Below are 20548 nucleotides of genomic sequence, written 5' to 3' on the forward strand. Positions count from 1 at the left end.
TAGTCTGTCCATCTATGGAAGCAGTGAGGAGGCTCTGAGGAGGGTGCGTTTCTTCAGGATCTGTATCAAACAAACCAACATCCAGACTATCAAAGAGATTCATGCTAGTTGTTTTAGAATTAAAATATATATGTGTATGTTTGTATATGTTTTTGTGTTTGTCTATTTTGGATGTCTGAACACAGGAAGTACAAAGGAAGAAAGGATTAGGGCCTATGTTGAGAGAAGAGTGGAGGCAAAAGGTAGAACATCAGACATTCTTGGCCTCAGCTTGGGAGGGAGAGAGGGAGCACAATGAAAGAAAGGATGATGGACTATGATCAGACATGAGACGAGAGGAAAGACAGAGTCATGGCCAGTGCTTACATAAACAGCCACTACAGACATCAGACAAACACGGTCCCCATGCTTCAGCTTGGCAAACATTAATCATGAAGGGCTTTCAGTCAGTGTACTGGTATCCTCTCTGCTGTCTAAATGAACTATCCACACTTAAGGTTTAATCTTTATACGTTCACGTTGATGGTTAAATAGAAAATGGCAGTACATGTGGCAATGAACTTGTCCCATTGAACTCAGTTCAGCCACCAGGGATGCATAGTGAATGGGACCATCCTTCAACTGTAGAAGTCCTGTTGTTCTGCCTAGATGTCCTTGAGGGTTGTGCTTGTATTGTTGGTGTCCTAGCTTCATGTGGAGCGGGACTACATGGGACCAAAATGAGAGGATGTGGCTGTATCCCCTGGGGTCATTATTTGATTGATTATTATTGGTTATTTATTTTATTTCATAGTGGTTTCAGTTATCTGCAATATCATTGTTTAATCTCGAGACTCGTTGAAGATTACTGAGGTCAATATTCAATTCATAAGCAGAGATGAAATTGGTTCCACACTAGGGTTGGTAATATGTTAGAATTTTCCATTCGGCCACCGTCAGCCCGACAACTGGTGATTGCTAATATATTTGCGTGTGCGTGTTCCGCCTCAGCTTCAACTGGGAGATGAGCTGTTTAAGCAGCGAAGCATTGTAAAACACACTTCAGTCAACTCCAATAGAAACAATAATAATAATAAAACTTACCAAACCGTCTTTGTTAGACTTTCCAACAATCACCATCTGTAGTTTTGGTTGAAATAAACCCCAAACAAACAACATTATACTCATCCAATCACAGATAGCTAATATACTCCTCCAATTGGCGGACCCTAGTCCATGCATTGGAGAATTTAAGAGAATACCTTTTCAGGAACTGTGCTGGTGCGTAATAGGAAACCTGCTTGACTTGCTCACTTTTCAGCCACGTTTGGCCCCAAATGGTGCGTTTCATATTTATAAATTGCTGCTGTTATCATCAAATCTTAATACTAAAAGCAACTATGTAGGCTTTCCAACACTACGGACATACAGTATATGGACCATAAATAAAGAATGTATTTGCCCTTTTAGCTGTAAAATGGAAAATATTCTTCACTTTACTCATAGTTTTCCATAAATTGAATGCTACTGTGGCACAACTGTTAATGCTCTGACTGGACTGTTGTACTAGATAATACATGGAACCAGTGCCGTTTAGAGTCCCTTTAGGGTATTGACCATACAACAAGTTAATAAAGTAGCACACCATGAGGACTGAAGCCCAGCAGCCAGAGTACCAGATCAAAACACCAAGCTCTCCACAGGGATGCCATGCCAGGCTAGAAGCTTTTTTACGTTCTCGGGTAGGGTTGTAGAGTGGCAGGCGGCTGCTGTTTTATTTTCTAGCATTAGATATTGGCCTTTGCAGCTGTGGGGCAGCTTTTGTGAGTAAAGCGTCCTGCTGTAGCCTGAACTCTATGGCTCCATCTCACTGTGTCATTAAGCCACAGAGAAGTGTGTGAGAGTCGGTGTCTCTCAGTCGGGGATCGTCTTTGACTGAAGCCTCCTGTTCCCTATGGGAGGTAGTGTGCTTCCTGGCTCACGATTCTCCACACGAGAATAATATAATATGAGTGTTAAATTACCAAGCCATTTGCAGGCTTTCAAGAAAGTCAACAGAAAAAAAAGACGTCAGATTAGATATTCAATGGAGCAGACTTTTTATTATTTTTATTTTGTTTTGCTGCCAAGTCTCCCAGATCGCAAGCCTCATTGGCACTCTTTATTTAGATTTTATCTCGTAAAGATTTAGTTTGAAGAAAAAAATAAAAAGACATTTATTTGAAGTAAAAGTAACTTTAATGAGTCTGCTCTTTGTGTCTGTTCTCTCTCTTTTTCATGTATTCCCCTTGGACCCTCCCTGAAGCTGAAGAGTATGCTGTTGAAGGTAAGACCGATGCTTTACTTCTCGGACCCTCTGATGGCTTCCCCTAATGCTGTCATGGATGCTGATGCTGGCTGCTTGTTAACACTATGCCCTCCCTCTGGGGAGGAGCATTGTCAGTTTGGACTGCGGTTATAAGTGACTTCAAGGGGGCCTAAATTACAGTTTCCGAACAAGACAAAAGTGACGGAGTTACAACCAAAATGATCTCTGTTTTATTTCTTGTTTATTTTATCTTTGTCTTCTTATTTTGTGTTACTGCGGTTTATCTCTATAGATTCAAGCAGATGGTTGTATATTTCACCCAGGAATGTATTCATGCACTCAAAAAACTGACAGGGCAGCGTGGCTATCTTGATATGACGTGGTGATTTTGAGATAGTCTCCTGGTTTCCTTCCTCCCATTTCCAACAAAGGTGAAGGAAGGCTGCCTGTAAGAGCCCTCGAGAGGCCTTATTAGCTCTCGGGCCAGGGCATGAAACCAGTGGTGGGTGGAGCACACCTTGGGGATGGGTCAGCCTTGGCTTGTCTGTCTGCAGGATGTTGAACTGTTCAAGAAGAGGTTCACCCGCTGGTTGAGTTAGTCTGTCACATTAGACTCTAAGATCGACAGAAAATGCTTCTTTGAATATATGTGTGGAGTAGTGAACTGGTGTCTGCCTGTTTTGGAGGTGCATTTCCTCCTTGCTGAGTTTGCGCTGATGGATTACCTATCACACGGCCTGAACCAGCAGGGGAAATCACTCTGACAAACGCCCTTTTGCTCCAGGTTTTCTTTAAAGATGAAAACTTTAATGTTGCATTTGCTTCTCAATCTGTATACCAGGTGTGAGTTGTTTATCTTGTGGCATATTGGAAGTATAAAGTGTATGTCACAGTGCCATTTCATTGTTATCACCTAACCCAGTGAGCTCTATTTGAGTTCTGGTGTGTGCTTGGTATGCAGAATATGTGCACTTGTAGAGGCTGACATTTTCTCAGTTTGTTCCAACAGTACATCAGAGATGCAGGTCTCCTGCACTGATTGTGTGTGTGTGTGTGTGTGTGTGTGTGTGTGTGTGTGTGTGTGTGTGTGTGTGTGTGTGTGTGTGTGTGTGTGTGTGTGTGTGTGTGTGTGTGTGTGTGTGTGTGTGTGTGTGTGTGTGTGTGTGTGTGTGTGTGTACATGTAGTCGACCCCACGTCAGTACTGCTGAGGCTCTTGATGAGAAAATGACGGGAAAGGTATGGGAACAGGAATATATGGTGGCAACCCCACAATTCTGTCTGACGGAGTAGCCCCTCCTCCAGACGGATGTAGAGTGAGGTCAGGAGCAAGGTACCTTTTGGAGAGGAAGGTGGAGAATGATCAGAGGAGGGGGATGAAGATGGGTAGTTTTACTCTGTGACAGGCCCACGGGAGGGTAGGCAACTCCTGAAGGTCCTCTGTTAACGTCCATCACACTACAGAGGTTAAGCTATGCTCTCCAACACATGTACACAAGTATAGTGCAGAGTAATAGTACAATGCAGTGTACCAAAGAAAGAGATATTGGGAGGAGTTGTTTTGTGTTGTGTGTATGTCAAGGCAATGTCACTCAGGCCTAACCTTTTAGCTCAGCATTTGGCAGTTTTCTTAGTGATTTGAAGTATGTTGTGCAGATATTCTTAGGCATGGACAAGTACATATGTTGTAAGTTATGTATCCTATTAATAATGTGGACTCCCAGCAACTTGAGAAGGGAACACCTCTCGTGGTGCAGAGGGTAGGTGTTTTCACCAGCAACACCATGGCACTAATATGAAACATCTCTTGGGTTTTTAAAGAATCCTGTATATTATAATAATAATATTAATAATATTTTGAGTTTATTTTGACTCAACAACATACTGGAGGGCTTTATGGAGCAGTCCTTATGTTTAAAGCTAACACCTCAATTCATTTGGACTCTTCTAAGTCATGCCATTTAATACCAAGACTCAATTCTATTTTTTAGGTCTCCCTGTGAACGTATTGGTCTAATACGTGTCTGTGACCATGTGTTCAAAGGTTGGTTGAGATTGATGATGCACCTAAACGTGCGATGCCCCTGGGAGGCTGGTGGCCCCCGCTCTTGCACTGTGGGGCGATTGATGATCTGCCTGCAACGCTGACCTGTTTTCACTGGCAAGCCATCTATGCACTGATAGCCCAGCAGGTCCTCAACCTGGATGACTGCATTAGTGATGTATAGTTCATGATGCAAGCACAGGTCTACCTCATTGCCTGGTGCAGCAGTGTTCCTGTAGAGGCTAATAAAGAAATGACACCAAAGTTGAAGGCAGTGGAAGCTTAGAGGACAACTGAATGGGCCTAGAGGTAGCTATTTCAACCACCTGGATGTATTGGGAGAATGCAACACCCTACTGCACCAGGTTGTGTTGGTCATGGTGTTGGTCGTGGTTGTCAAGGAAAGACTGCGGGTGGTATGGACATCGGCACAAACTAATCAGTGTCGTCACAATGACTACGTCCACTTCTTGTGTACTGTCTATGGGTATGGATGATACTTTGGTTTGAATGTACTATGCAAATGTGAATAAGAGCATTTCTGAAATAGGCCTGTGTGCGCTGTACCTGGTTAAGAAATGGTTACAAAAAAGAACCTGAAGAAACAACACCTTGCTCAGGCAAAATGCATTCTGTTCATTCAGATGCTGAAGAATAGCCCTTTCTAATTTCACTCAAACTGATGACCATGAACACGGCTGAGAGAAAAGTGGCTCACATACAACTGGACAGTGACAGATGAAATGTAACCCTGGCCTGTGTGGATGGCCTCTGAGACTGGCTGATACAGGGACCTGGTGCTTTGCTTCGGTGAGGGATGTTCCGAGCTGCCCACGCTGATCTTAATCAATCTGATCAAGGCTAATGATCTTTTCTCTCTGAGCCACGCTCAGACCTCCAATTTAATCCCACCCTTGGGGGAGGGCAATGACATTTATTTTTCTTTTCTCTGGCCTAAAAAGAGTTTTTGATGTTTGCTAGAGATACAGGATTATAGATTTGTGTGGGGCCTGTAGTAATAGGAGATTACTTTGGATCATCCAAACCAGATTATGGATTTTGTTATTATTCGCTCAGGAGAAATGGAACATAATCATAGACTAAAAACTTAGAATGTGTTCTAAATGCGTGTGCGTCAATGCAACAGAAGGAGAAAACACAGTGAAGCAAATATTAAATGAACTGATGTCTTTATGGTATTAACCTAGATCTAGTTGTTTCTGGAATGAACGGTGCATGTACATGATCCTTCAATTACAACTGATGTTGTTATTTTGTATACCGTTGGCTAGAAAGCAGAGCACCTGGGTTTGATCTTACCAAAAAATGATAAATTGCAAAAGCAATTGGGAACGATAGGCATTTATTTATAGAATGGCATTGCATAACAACGCAATTTGTCCATTCTTTCCGATCAATAATGCTTAACTGTGCATTTTTCATTGAACGCACAAGAGATTTGCAGTGTTCAAACAAAGCAATCGATTGTGCAAGATTGCTAGCTCGCTTTTTACTCACAAGCACTTGAAAAGAATAGAAAAGGCTGCAAATAGAAGAACAACAAACACGCACGCACGCACACACAGTGAACTCATTGGACGGGAAAAAAGACCAAGGAGTGGAAGGGTGGAACAGAATTCAATGGTGTCTTTCTTCAGCTCTGAAATTGCTCAAGAGCCTTTGGACAGTAGGATGCCTTGATGTTGCCTCTGCCTGCCCAGCGTCTGCCAGATGTTGCAGTGCGATAAAGCATCCTCAGGTCCTGGAGGAGCCAAAGTCCAGCCATGCCTGTTCTCACAAGACGTTAATTTCACCCCACACAGCTCACACTGCTTTCTCTCTTTCTATTTTCCTGCTTTGTGATAACAAAGTCTAAAGGGATGGAGTGGGCGTCCACTTGTGAGCAACTCCAGATGCTTCAGTGTCAACATGCGTGGCCACAGGCAATACTGTTTGCTATGATGAAGAGAGAAATGGATTGGACAATGCATGGCCTGGAGCTCTGGGGTTGTATAGTGTTTGTCTGTGTGCGTGAAGAAGAGCATTAGGTGTGCCAGATTTAGCTGCTCTGCTCAAGTTTTTCATTTGCAGACGAGCACAGCACTGTGAAACTTTTCAACGGATACATATGCCCGAGTTAAGCCGCTATCTGATGCTTTTATACATACTGCATATATTTTTGTTGAATTTGTAATCATGTTTTTCAGAGGTTTGTCAAATTCGAAACCAAGTTAATTCGATTCTCTTGACTCATCGTTTGGATTGAAGCACTTTGGAATAACTGAAGGCTTGCAGCAGCCTTTATGTGCTTTGAACCCACAGAGAAACACCAGGGGTTTTAGTATGCATTACATTCTTCATATCTTTTTTGAAATCAATCCTACAGGTAACTTTTTTCCCTTTACCTAGGAAACACAAGTTGTGACTTCAGCATTTCCACTGTAAAACAATGACATTGTTTTACAATAAGCTTTGGTAGGGCTTTGCGAGGCTTTCTTCAAAGTACTCTTTTATCCTGTGTACTGAAATAAAAATTTGTTGTGCACCTCTGTGCTTTTGTTGCTGTGAAAAAGGAAACAAATATATACAGTCTTTTAAGCATTTCCCAGTAGACTCTGGGGTTATGGGGTATTTGGAGTTTATATTGCCTCATCTCTCGTTTGGTTGTCTTCACCAACTAATTTATGCCCGGTCAGGGATACAATCTTAGTAATCCTCCTCTCTTTCCGATTCCCTCTGCATCTATCACTCTATGATTTCCCTCTTCCTCTCCCCTTATCCCTACACCTATCTCTAGCTTTACCCTGTCATCAATCTCCCCTTTTGTTTAGTCTTCCGGCCACCTATCTGTACTCTCGACATCTCTTTCTCCCTTTTCCTTCTGCCAATCCTCCACCTCTTTTTTTTCTGTCTTCTCTTTCTCATCTTGGTCACCTTCTTCCCTCTTCTGGTAGATAAACGTATAGGTCGTAGCTAAGAGGCTTATTGGCGAGATGCCACTATAGGAAGCTGTGAATTGCAGCTGTACTTGGTTATTGAAGGCTATATAGTGGACTGGAGAGGGGCATGGGAAGGAATATGAGGTGGGCCCAGGTTTATTTACTGGTGCCCACATTGTCTGTGTGTACCACTGTGATATTCAGATTATAACTTGTTTTTACAGCTGTGAATATAATCAGATTAGAAGACATTTATTAGCCCACATTTAGGAATATCTTCCATGGCAACACTTTAAGACTCCTGTGTTAGCAGCCATTGTAAGTCCTTAATGAAGCTTTGACCTGGTTCTTCTTGAGGCTCTTAATTTTTTGACACTATCATAAGAGATCAGAACAACTAGTAGATTAACCTACCAGCGCTATCCTGGCAGAGGAGTCAAAGTGCACTTTAAGTCCTATTGGGAACAGCTTATTAGCTTAACATGGGGAAGGTGGGTAAATATTGCTTGAGCACCTCAGAAATGTCGGTCTATTCTCAATCTCCAATTTGTCCAGTGAGACAGACGAGATTGTTACTCTTCACACCGGAACCAGAATGCCAAACAAACATCTTTTCTAAGGTTTTCTCATCTCTGGGCCCTTTGCAACTCTGCTATGCTCTTGCAGCCATGCTGATGATGTTGCTACACATGATGACGGAGATCTTTTTAACGGTTGGCCATGTGCATTTTCCTGAAAACGAATCAGTTCCAAATAGAGCTACATCTAATTTCAATGAACAAATCAAGACACAGCATAAGCTGAGGCTCATGTCAGGATAGGTTTGGTCATGTAAAGGTATAGTAGTGTGTGTGTGTAGACTGGCATGCTGGGGTTGTATGTGTAAGCTAATACTTTCCTATTTTCCACCTGACTTCCACTGTCACTTTTATAACCAGACTTGTCAATTTCTCAATTTAAGACTCACTGCCTTATTTTTTTTTCCCTCTCCACAAAACTCGCCATTATGTCCAGAGTGTCAGAACACTCCTGTTGTGTACCGGCAGTCTTTTCTGAATTAAATTATGCCATGAAATGGCACTGACTGCAAAGCTAAGGGTCCATGCTGGCCAGGTGACACTTTGAGAGATTGCATTTGGGCTTAGCCCGACGAAAAGTCCATCTCCTGCCCGTCCCCCAGCAAGTTCTTAAGAAAATAAAAGCACTCACTTCCATCCGGCTGCCAAGAAAAGAAGGGAGAGGGAAGTGGTTACTGACACACTTTTCTTTCACATTTTCTTTCTTGCATGTGTTTTTTTTGTTTCTGTAAATTTGACTCCCCAGTTCTTTTGTATGTGAGTGCATCAGTGATATGGTCGGTCGGGTGATATGCTCTCCTCCGATCATTCTCATTAACCCTCACAGGAAGAACATTTCCGGGTGCCGGAGGGGTTAGCCATGGTGATGGTGACTTTGATGGCTAGTTCTATTTTTGGAAATCTTGTGAAAATAGGTTGGTGCACGCTGGTCGGCTTTGAGTCTGTTGTTATCATTTAAGTATTATTAATTAGGTTAGAAATAATTGAATATGCTGCAAATATGTATGTGTGGTAATATGTTTATGGAAAATGTATTCAGGCTACCAGAGTGCACTTTATGCACGGTGAACTAGTTAATCACAGTGCATCAACCGATTGATTGGCTGAACAGTAGGTCGATTTCAGTCAACCAGGAGAGGTTGACTCCAGCCCTAATATGCTAGTATGCGTTTTCTGTTACTTAACCCCTCTGAATAGCATAATGTCGTACACATGCAGTCGCACTGCCTGAGTCAAACAGCTTCCTCACTCTGGTCCGTTCAACAGTTGATCGTTTGTTTTGACTGTCTTGTTTGGGGCCTGGCCTTTATTTGTCGTCCAACATCGATTTAGCAGGTCTACACATTTGCATGAAGGGCTGTTGGTGGAGAAAATGGTCTGGTTAGGGTTAGGCTAAAGAATGGAAATGGGGAATAGAGAGCCAGCCCACCTGTTGAGGGTACAAACATTTTCATTTATTATGAAACTGTGGCGGGACAAGTTTGACTAAACGCCACAGTCTAGGTAATTAATGGGCAACACTGGATTTAGAATAGATTTTCTATTTAATTTTTCTGTAAATGCCAGGAAACAATAAAACAAGGAATCTCTGATTGTGTGTTCCCCATGCATAATTCCAAAACTGATCTTCTTCACATCTGGCGGGTGTGTTGCTGGGGACTCAAGGATGTGCAGTGTCGAAGATGGTGCATTTTGGATAGTTTATATCCAAAATCTTTAAATAAACAAGCAAACGGCTCTTTGTGCAGAACTAGTGGGGGCGTGGCTTCAGGGCTCTTTGGACTACAGGCCATTAGTCTCATTTGCTGCTGGATATTCAAAGGTTAAGACTGAACTCTTCTTCACTTGTCTAGAGTCAACCAGCAATGAGCAGCTGTGGAGAACGCTGCAACCAGCAATACCACGGTTCTCAATGACAAAGGGGCACATGCTCCGACCGGGCTCACCCCGAACACACACTGCTTTGGAATAGTTCAAATAACGGAATAAACACGAAGGACACACCTAAAGTTTTCTAAACAGAGTATGTGCACCCATCAGAAAGCCACTGTTTGCAGTCGGTGGAGCCATTATGTCACTCACACAGTCACATAATTAACAACTAAACACTGATTAAGTGCTTTCTTGTTCTGAATAAATGGCGTACAATGTAAGACAGTCATTTAATTACATTCCAGTTTGAAATGTGTTTACTTTTATATTGCAGCACACATAGAAGTCAAAATTATTATGTGGAATTTCTGCTTTTGCTCGAGACATCTCGCACTGAAAAATGAGTCTATCCTGGATTCAAACTTATGATGACAAAATCACGAAGTCAACACCTCAGCAAACTATACAACGAGGCATTTCTTCATTTATCACAGCCGGGATCCTGTCAGGATCCGCACACCACTGATTAAATACAAAGGTCCTGCTTAGGCTCGTGTTGTTTGGCTTAAAACCTTTCACAAAAGTGTTTCCATCAATGTTTGATTCATATTTGCTGCCCTGCGACTGCTAACATCACAGCTCTATCTCTGTCTTCTCCATAGTGAACCGGCGTGAACTCAGTCTGTGTTTTTAAAGTTCCTATCAGGCTTTAACTCGCATGCTTTTAAATCAGCTTTGTGGATTTATACGCTAGGTTTGCTCAACTCAAGGTTGTTATATGAAACCTTGCTCTTTGTGGCATCCTGTGTGCAGTTTTAGACTGTTACATGATAAACAAAACAGACATCTGTGAGAAGAATACATAGTTAAACTGTCCCTTTTACAACATCACTGCCGACAAGGGTCCCCTGTTTTTCTCTCTCTCTGCTGTCAGTGTGGCCTAACCGCTATGATGAGTTGTTATCAGAAACACCATAAATGTGTGCAGCAGCTGCCATAAAGCCTCTCCTTATAGGTCTTATTTATTTATCTGTCGCCTATCCAATTCTCTGAGGGCCAGCGAAGAGAAGCTTGAACGCCACAGGCCTTCAGTGCTCACTTGGGCCTGGCCTTCTTGCCTTCTCAGCATGCGATTATTTGGAGGGGGAAAAGTAGAAATGAAGGGATTGCAGGCAGGGCAGAGAGATAAAGGGAGATAAAGGTCAAGGAGCAAAGGAAAGGAGTGAAAAGAGGGGAAGAAATGGATACATTGGGATGGGAGACAAGAGAGAAGGGATAGAAGGAGGAAGATGAGGAGTTGGGGGAAATCTGGAGAGCAGAGGCGTCTTCCAGCAGGCTGTTTGAGTGGAAGGAGACATGGCCTAGATACTTCACTGTTAATGACAGCTAGGCCAGGGTTTCATTTTGTCAACTAAGCCAGTGTCGTCTATAAAGTGATATGCACACCATGTGGCCATTGCGCCCTGTGTGTGTGTGTGTGTGCGCTGTGGGGCGGTGTTGCTATGAATTTTACACATAAGCCAGTCGTCACATTTTGTCTCTGCTTGTTGTGATACAGCATCAGCTAAGATGTGCTGCAGCCCCGAGCTGTTGGCTTTAACATGTAAGACATGGCCTCACAAATCATCGAGCCCTCAATTTGGTGCACAAACTCACCAACTACTAGGTTATGCAGAATGTGCCCCACATTGCTTTGGATAATTAGATCACCAAATGTCCATTCAAACACATCCTCTGCTATGTTCTTTGGATCCACTGTAACTCTGCATGTGGGACCATTTCTATGTTAAGTTCTGAACATGAGTCCTTGTATCATCAGGTCAGGCGGTTTTATTTTCAGGATTGTTTAGGTCATCGGTCCTGCAAAATGAACGTGTGGAAAGCAAATGTTGTACCAGTCCTGGTGCCACAGGTGGCCACTAAACTTTTACTCCAGATTGGGACTTCTCTATCATATCATGTAGCAACTCTATTATAGCAATTTTCCTTCTGCGGGTTTCACCAGGAAACTAAAAGAGAGACAACCATTTGTTTTCATGACATGACACTTGAAGCCGATCCAATCCCCCAGAACCTCTTCCTGCCTCTGCCTGTCTTCTTTTGCTGACGTGAGACAGACACACAAACGTGCTCACACCTGTGGAGAGTATATCCACATCGCTCTGTAATAGATTGAGTGTGTGTGTGTGTGTGTGTGTACATGACAGTGTGCGTGAGTGAAAGACAGTATTTGTGCATGTGCAGGGCCCAGATTAAGCTGTCACACAGGCTGTGAGTGGTCCCAGACAGGCTGATCAATGTGGGGCCAGCTTGCAGATAATGAAGTGGTTAGGTCTCCCCTGATGCCTTTAATTGAACAAGTGTCGCTTGCTCGGCCCATCTGGACAGAAAGCATCCTGGGAATTGGGTGTTTTCATGTGGACCGTGGTCTGGATGGCTGGTAAGGAAGAGCAACTTTGGAGCCTTGTGACCCTGCGAGTAGCTTCATGTGCGAGCATAAAGTAGCAACATTAATCTCTTAGCTCAATGTGCAGACACTGTACTGTAAATGTAAGCCTGTTTGTGCATGAGTGTGGGCTCTGTCTCAAAGGAACTACAGTGTGCACTGTGATACTTAACACGCGTTTCTATGTTCAGTGAGGCTTTCTGTGTTGGCTAATCTCACATGGGCAGAGAAACAAGGTCTATTTTTCCATCTAAGTCTACATAGTTTGACCTCATCTGGAGAAGTTTTAGACGGTGCCTCCCTGTCTCGGTGTGAAAATGTCATGTCCATATCTCTAGCTCTCAGGACCAGTGTAGGTGGATAGCACTGCTGGCTGCGAAATTGAGTCAAGCCACCGCCTCTTCAATTGGAAGTGCGCTGCGTCTGCAGTCAGAGGCAAGTAGAAGGAAGCCTCTGAACGTGTTGTTGCCTTTGTTCCCTTAAAATGTGAAAACAGAGCAGTGTGTGAAGGAACATTTACTTACATCCTGGAGGACCAAAGGCATAACCATAAACTGCCTAAGGGTATTGCTTCTGCATGCAGGGAGAATTTATTACAATCGAGGAATTATTTTCTGCGTGTATCTATGTTTTTTTTACTGTTTAATTCTTTACTACTGTCAAAGGTCCTATTTTGAAATGTGCAGGCTCTAGAGAGTGCAAGCTGAACAAATCAACGCCTTAAGCGAGTGGCCCTGTTGAATAAGATAAGGTCAGCGCTCCGCTCCTGATTTAGAGGATACAGAGCAGCTCCCATCTGGACACTGACAAAAGCTGCCTCCCTCCTCTGTCTAAACCAAGTCAATGAAGAGACCTTCTACCTGCCTTGTTCCCGTTTCTCCGTCAGACAGAGCCCTTATAGACTATTCATAAACTTGGCCGGCGGGTTGTCTGACCTTTTTGCTGAAATGTTAGGGCAAATTAGTTGTCAGAGTGGTGGACGTGGCAGCCATGCTAAGGCCCAGCTCCTGTCCCATACACCTCCACCTTCCCTCCGTTTTTCACCTTTCCATGCCCTTTCGACTGCTGTAGTGCTAATCCCAGCACCATGGACCGACAGTTTTGTCTCTGTTATCGTCTTCTGATTGCAGAATAAGGTGGGCAGACGTGGTGCTTGATATTTAGAAGCATAATAGTCACGCAGGATCCCAAAGAGGCAAATACAAGTGGGAAAAGGGGCCTTCAAAGCATCAAATGCGGTGCCATAAAACAGCCACGTGGTTCGTTCCTGCTGAAAGCTCTTCCTCCCAGGTAGACTGTAGGTCAGTCCTTTTAACCCACAATGAATAAAACAAGTTTACAGCAGTCTGCTGAGCATCCTTAGTGAATCACTGCCCTAACTCAGTCTATACATCACACATCCTTGAATTACTATCAACCACTTTTACTTTGAATATAGAGCAGTTTATAATGAGCCCAAATGCAAGCAGCACCCTTTTAAAGCAGAGTAAACACTAAGCTCGCTGAGCCGCTGCCCCCAAGACTCTACGCATATTCATTACCTTACGTAATGGCTTTTTAAAATAAACAACACTGCATTCAGCAAGCATTAGTTTCTCCTGCATAGTGATTAGCTGCTTGATACTGCTTTTTGTGTGTGTGTGTTACTTACTGAACTCTTTCAAAACATCAAACGAGCGAAAGTGAATGGTTACTCAGGAGCAAGCCACGCATTTAGGGTTCCAAAACACTAGAAGTATGAGTTGATTTGTACAATATCAAACTGGTTTTATGCTGCTGGATTTTATTGCCTTGATGGTAGATGGAAGGCTGGAGGATAGTGATGTGGCAATGGAGGAGCCCTGTTACCCTCAGGCTGTTAGCGGCTTTGCATACTGTACTAGGCAGACGCTCAGATTTGATCCATCAGCCCAGATACAGGCAGCTTTTCTTTCCTTGTTTACTTGTGATTAAAAAGCCTTTCATTCCCACTTTTTCCTTCTACTTGCCAATTTGTCCTTGGTCTGAACTTGATCCTATCTTGTGGTTCAGGGCTTAAACGTATCCCCTCTCCCTATAGGCCCCTTGTCTTAACTTTCTGACCTCAGCCTGACACTAATCCTACCTTTTGAAGACAAGCAAAGATCAGGTGCAGATCGAGGTGTTAGTCGCTCTAGTGATACAGGTTTTGTTTTTCCTTTCCTGTCTGTGCTTTGTGTTTGTCTGTAGTCTGTGGGTCGCTGCGGGTTGCATGCTAAACTCGTGCAATAATTGGGTGTGTGCCTGTTTGCAGCCGGCTCCAGCTCATCGTTCAGCTTGAGAGGAAATCTATGGCAGTGTGATAAACATATTGCTAAGTAAGTGGATTGTAGCGATGGGAGTGTCATTGCACCCAGCACTGTGGACACAGGACGACAGCGCAACTGTCAGCTGAGGTCAGCTTTTTCACCACCCTGGCTACCCGTAGCAGCACTATGCACAAGTAAAGACCAGAGTATATATAGTTTTCCTCCTTTAAAACTATTGTTCATGTTTCTATTTACATATGCTGATGCTAAGCACTGTCTTCTTACACTCCGTTTTGTTAACCATACCTTGCTGTTTACACATCTTTGAGTTGCTCAGCTCAAACACAAGTATCGCCTCGCACCATCTCCACAAACCGAGCAGGCAAAGCCGCCAGTGTTTACCAATCAGTTACAGTCGCCGTATGACGTCCAGCCTGCCCTTACCGTTTGCTGAAGGCGTGATTAAGTGCCATGATGGAAAGCGTCAACATCCATTTCATCTATATTTGATGAGTGCATGTCTCCCTCCTATTACACACAACAGGAGAAAGCTGTAATCAACATTCACACACACTGTGAATAATTATCTACCCAGATAATAAGCTGTTTATGCAAGCACAGAACAAGGTTGATTCTTTATCTCTTCCCCCACCGTGCCCTGTTTTTTTTCTGTCCATGATGAAAGGAACTCTGATTAGGTAATAGCATTACTGATTTCCTGTTGTTTTATTATTTGGCTTGCTCAGGCTGCCCCCTGATCTGTCAACTAACATTATTAACCCCCTCCACTGAAAAAGCCTTTGTCGTCTATAGGGAGCAGCGCCAGCATACATGTATCAACACAAGAACCTGGCACACTGTCATTTGACCGCAATAATGATATGGCATAATAACTGAGCAAGTGTCTATTACGCACTCTGCTCACACATAGACTCAGCAGAGGGGTAGATCATGTCTGCACTGAGCTGTGTTATGCTCAATTTCAGAGTCACCCTGTAAACCTTCGATTTTTTTATGAGCTGGACCCCATTTCTGCAGGGCAGCACCACATTAAAGAGAATGTGGATCCACAAATGAGGTCAGCAGAGCGGGCTGATACATTAAGGGCAAAGGAATCATGGTGTCTGACTCCTACCTATTGCAAATGGCACGTAACGATTAGCATGTAGAAATTGAGAGTGATTATTAGAAATGGTGTATCAGGACAGGGTGACATTGACACTGTAACACCCAGTTTATTAGTACACCTAGCTAAAAGTACTGCAGTCCAACACAACAGCTGTGCTTTAAATCCTCCCTTAATGAAGATTGTGGTATGTATTATACAGATGGGAGTTTCTGTTATTTTATTATTAATACATTTCAACAGCAGGACTGTTGTGTAAGACTGCATTGGTCTTAGGTTTACATGATATTCTGACAATTTAGTGTATGTAGCATTTCAGAATGTTGAATCCTTTAATACTTAGTTATACTTGACACAGAGGCCGATCACATACTTATATTCACCCAGCATTTTCATTAAAAAGGTATTTGGTACATTAGAATAGGAGGAGTAGCTCTCTGACTGTCACACCCTATTTTTCACAAGCTAATTAATCAAAATACGGAAAGTCCTGGTTCAAACTATTGAATTCATACGCTTACATTTTTGATATAAGAATGAAAGTTTAACTGTTTGACTCCAGTAATGCTCATGAAGCGATCAGCCAATGAGATGCATCATTAAGTTGGAGAAACTACAGACAAACTAGAAACACATTTGTACACCAGTTACCGAGTGAGGATTCTTCCCTCACTAATCAGTAACGACATCAGCTTGCAGAGAGCACAACAGTCCACCTTCATTTGGACCTGCCATCAAGTTAATCACAGAAGTAACATTCATTACAAACGGCTAGAATAAGCTGCTGCTGGAGACGTCGGCTACATTTCAAATACTCCCAATCCATCCCTCTGTACCTCATCCTCAACCAGAGGCACTCTATTGTTCCCCAAAAGGAACCGTGGCCCAGTCAGTGCTCTGCAATCTGCGAAAGACTTTCTAACAATGCAAAACATCATATGCAAGAGTCACCTCTAACCGTGCTAATAGTATGTGCATATCATTTTAAAGACCTGTGCACGTTTCTTTTCAACAAAATGACACCCCCACCAAACAGTTTGGCATTCCACTTTTGCTTGCTCCCTTATCCTCTCATACTTCTGTCATTGCCTGCCACTGTTTAGTGGGCACACTGACAGCGCCGACTGATGCAGATCCAACCATCCAACAACAGACAGACTCACGTCTCTCTCTGGGCCGCTTGCCAGCCTGTTTTCATTACCCACAGCCAGGCAGGTGTATAAACTGAATGGTTTTGTTTTGTCCCCCTATTCAATGTTGGGACTGATGGTTGGTTAGAAACGTGCTCAGCCAACCAGACCTTCAAACCAAGACCTGGGGAATGTATCCTCGACATCGACTTCTCTTTCAGTTGGCAGAAACAAAGAACCACAGAGTGAAGTTCAGAGTCAAACAAGGAAGGCATGTCACACTGTGTGTCGGCAAACAATAACTTTGATTTTGGATCGAAATCCACAATGCTTCAAACCCTCTGCACACTAGTTCAGGGGAATGGACCAATATTTGAACAGAGGTTTGATTGCAGCAGGACAAGCAATCTGTCCTACACAGGAATTAGATTTCTTCAAGTCCATATTCTTCCCCCAAACATGATGGAAAAACTAGTGTGTGTGTGTGTGATAAATATAGCCCATCTGAAAGATGCCCTGACGCTTACTGCCTTTGACACAGATCTGCTATCCTCAGTTGAGCAGCATGGATAAAAGTAGGGCCGCTCAGTCTGACTTGCTACAGCAGGAAGGAAAAGCAAGAGGGTTAAAAACAACAAAGCGACAGGTGGGGTTTTAATGCTTAGACTAAAAATGGTCTGCTCTCCTGCCTGTTTAGTTTTCAAGGAGTCGTGCATCAGACGAGCATCAGAAGTATACGGTGGTTCGGAGCTGTTGCTTCTATTGACCTAGTAGTAGAGGCTACAAGTCCTGGATTCTCAGGACCATTCGGCTTTTATTTCACCAAATTCATATTGACCCATATTCCTTGTAGCATCGATCCCCAGTTTTGAAGCTCACAGGAAGGACTCTTTGTACTCCACTTAATGGTGGTGTTGCCATTGCACACTGCTGTCCTTTCATTTCACTCGACACTTGGTCATCTCAGATATGTGCGATGAAAGGACTGTAACGGCATTTTAAAGTTCATGCTCCTCTTAACATTTCTCTAAGCAGTTATTCTTTTATTATTATTACTGAGTGCAGTGCCCGTTGAAAACGTGCATGTTTGCTTGATCTGCGATATCGCTGCTTGCAGCTTTCTAGAGAACCACTCATCCAAATAACTTAACACTCGACCTGCCATGACATCGTCCGGAAGTTAGATTGCTGATGCTTGAATTGTTTGAGTTTGCTTCAGTGTAACAGGTCAGTGTACTGTTCTGTATTTGAATGTACTGTAGTGAGCGATGGAGAGCAAGCTGTACCCAGCATGCCGTTCGGCGGTGTAACAGTTATTAGGATCCCCTTTTCAATACACTACACAATGCATACATATATTGCTGGTCTTTTTGACCAGATTTCCAACTGCTATTGTCAGAGAGACTTTGCGGCAGTAAAAGCGTGGGGGTTGCTCAGAAACGGACTCCTTCTTTTCCTTTCTTGTAATGTTTATAGTGACTGAAACTCACAAGACTTTTCTTAGTTTGAGCTGGTGTTCATCTGCTGGCCTTCAGTAAGTTTAATCAGCTGTTTCTCCATCGAGAAACCAGACAAACGCTAAGAAGGGTTGTGTATCTGTGTGTACCTGTAAGTATTTATGTTTATTAGTGTGTACAAGGACTGCCCACTTTATGACATTTTCAGCCACACTGAAAAGCAAACATTTGTACATTTGAATGGTGCGTTTGCACTCGCTAAATCGGATGGACAGGACTTTTTAGTTCGGCATGTTTGCCATGTTAAGGTAAAGCCTAGGAGGCAACTGTTGACTGTTAGCGTAGCAGCAACTGTCGGCTCAACAGAGATCAATTGGGGTTTCCACACAACTGTATCAGAAGGTAGCAGGCGGCCACACTAGCCATTAGTCCACCAAGCAATCCCAAAGACCCTGAAGAGACCAATTTGCCTGCTATTTATTGCCACAGCAATTTTAATGGGAGACGGAGGACACCCAAAATTGAATTTCTTGTTACTGCTATTTACCTGCTTAATTATTTTCACTATTTGGGGACCCCAACAGTACTGTCCTCGTTGCCCTATATTTTCAGCCTTCACCCTATAATAACAGTGTTATTAGTGGCCATTAGTGTTCTCCATAGTGAACTGTACACTTCTTATCCACAGCTGCAAAACTCTGATCAAGACTTGTTTCCCTCGGCAGCACAGATTAGCACATCTAAGGAGCTGAATCTCCAAAGTAACAGGTGTACTGTTTATCCCTCTCATGAAGCAAGTCTAACAGATGTGACTCAACTCCTCTTCTCTCATGGAAAATAACTGAACGTACACAGCTCACTTCTGCAGCTGAGACGCTCTCTAGGACCACGGCATGTTAATGAGACGTCTGATGCGAGCTAGTGTTACATTACGCAGTTGTAGTGGTGCAACGGATCACACAACTTGTGGTTCGTATCGTATCACGGATCAGATCACAGATTTGTTCAGCACAAATGAAAAAAGGAAGCAAATATAACTTTTAGAGATCCCTGATCACGTTTTATTGCCGCTGGTACTAATTGCAGATACAGATCCTTTTGTAGTTTGATTACAATAGCTGGTCTAAGATAGTCCATCTGTCCCAAAACTCATTTCAACCGCTCTGAACCGCATAAATGCTGATGTCCTGATCGCATATTTTACTGAATATTGGTGGGTAACAATCGTCAGTGAAACTTTATTTCACACTGTGATGGTTGACTTGGACCGTTACACCGCTACACAGTTGTTGTGTGTTTTTGGTCCTTTTGAAATCACCTTGTTTGTACTCGTCTCTCATTTTGGACTGTTGTGGGTGAAAGCATAACATTCCGTGGCCTCATTCTTGTTATTGTCATTCACTGGACCCGCATCTGTTTGAGAACAGCATGTGTACAACCAGTGCTGGCAGAATGCTATGCTTGAGCCCAGGCTGATGGGGTCATTAGCCTCTCTGTCTTTGTCAGCGAGTACATTTGGTAATGCATTGGAGCTGTTTCACACTGTGTTCTGACTTTCAGACATCCAAAGAGCCCCCCCATTAAATCTGCAGCTGCTTTCATATGACCTAAGCTGCCAAATCCTCAAAAACGGAGTCCCTCTTTTGAATTATGAAGCAGCCAGGTGTATGTGTGTGGGAGGGGGTGGCAACGTTATGGAAATGTTATGAGGCTGGTAGACGGCGCTCACTCTCGCTTTATTTCTGCCTGTGTCATTTTCGTTCTGGTGTGAATGCTCTCCTCCGCTGTCCTGGCCAAATAAACACAAACATACAAACACATAATTCAGCATACGTTTGCCTATGATTTGCTCAAGCATACACAGGGATGTGGCTGCATACAACAAAGCTGTTATAGGGTTATGCTTTTGCATGCTCTCTGCTTGCAGCATTTAAAGCAGTTTTTCCAGTTCAAAGAGGAGATGGAATACACTTTGGAGAGTAATCTTGTGCTTGCAGTTGCCTTTGCATTCCCACCAATCTCCACCTTTTATGGCAACTCTCTATCCCACTCAACTTTTTGTCCATGTTTTCATTTCACACACAGACATAGACACACAACCATGCATATTCTAATGACCCGCACTCTAGTCGATTGTATTATTCTTCCCTGACTGTGTAGAACCTCTCTGTGCATCGACAGAGGCTCAGATAATAACACTCTAAGCTATATACAGTCAGTTAGTTGACACATATCTGGTGGCACACATGTATAATATAAATGTATGTGTTTGCCGGGCTGCTAACTCTAGATAGGCTAAACACGGGTGAAGAGAAACCAAAAACGTCAAAGACTTGCATTACAGCGAGCATGTGAAGACGACCTGCCTAGTAAAGCTGCAGAGCTGCATTTGGCCAAATAATTG

At 43.2% G+C, this 20548-nt stretch overlaps 1 protein-coding gene across 36 annotated transcripts in view; it reads left to right on the plus strand.

Moving 5' to 3' along the window:
- nrxn2b (neurexin 2b) overlaps nt 1–20548 on the plus strand; it is a 528601-nt gene that overhangs the window by 35140 nt on the left and 472913 nt on the right. For 7 of the 36 annotated variants that reach the window (XM_076087041.1, XM_076087036.1, XM_076087037.1 and 4 more), the window contains exon 2: nt 2285–2305. The exons of 27 other annotated variants lie outside the window; for them this stretch is intronic. In XM_076087041.1, the coding sequence (XP_075943156.1) occupies nt 2285–2305 (21 nt within the window). Of the gene's footprint in view, nt 1–2284; nt 2306–11975; nt 11997–16943; nt 16971–20548 lie in introns of all 36 variants that reach the window. 2 more of the 36 variants (XM_076087039.1, XM_076087060.1) reach the window with 2 other exon arrangements.

This window comes from Anarhichas minor, unplaced genomic scaffold, assembly GCF_050575085.1.
Source record: "Anarhichas minor isolate MPS153535 unplaced genomic scaffold, ASM5057508v1 ptg000009l, whole genome shotgun sequence".
Classification (NCBI taxonomy): Eukaryota; Metazoa; Chordata; class Actinopteri; order Perciformes; family Anarhichadidae; genus Anarhichas; species Anarhichas minor.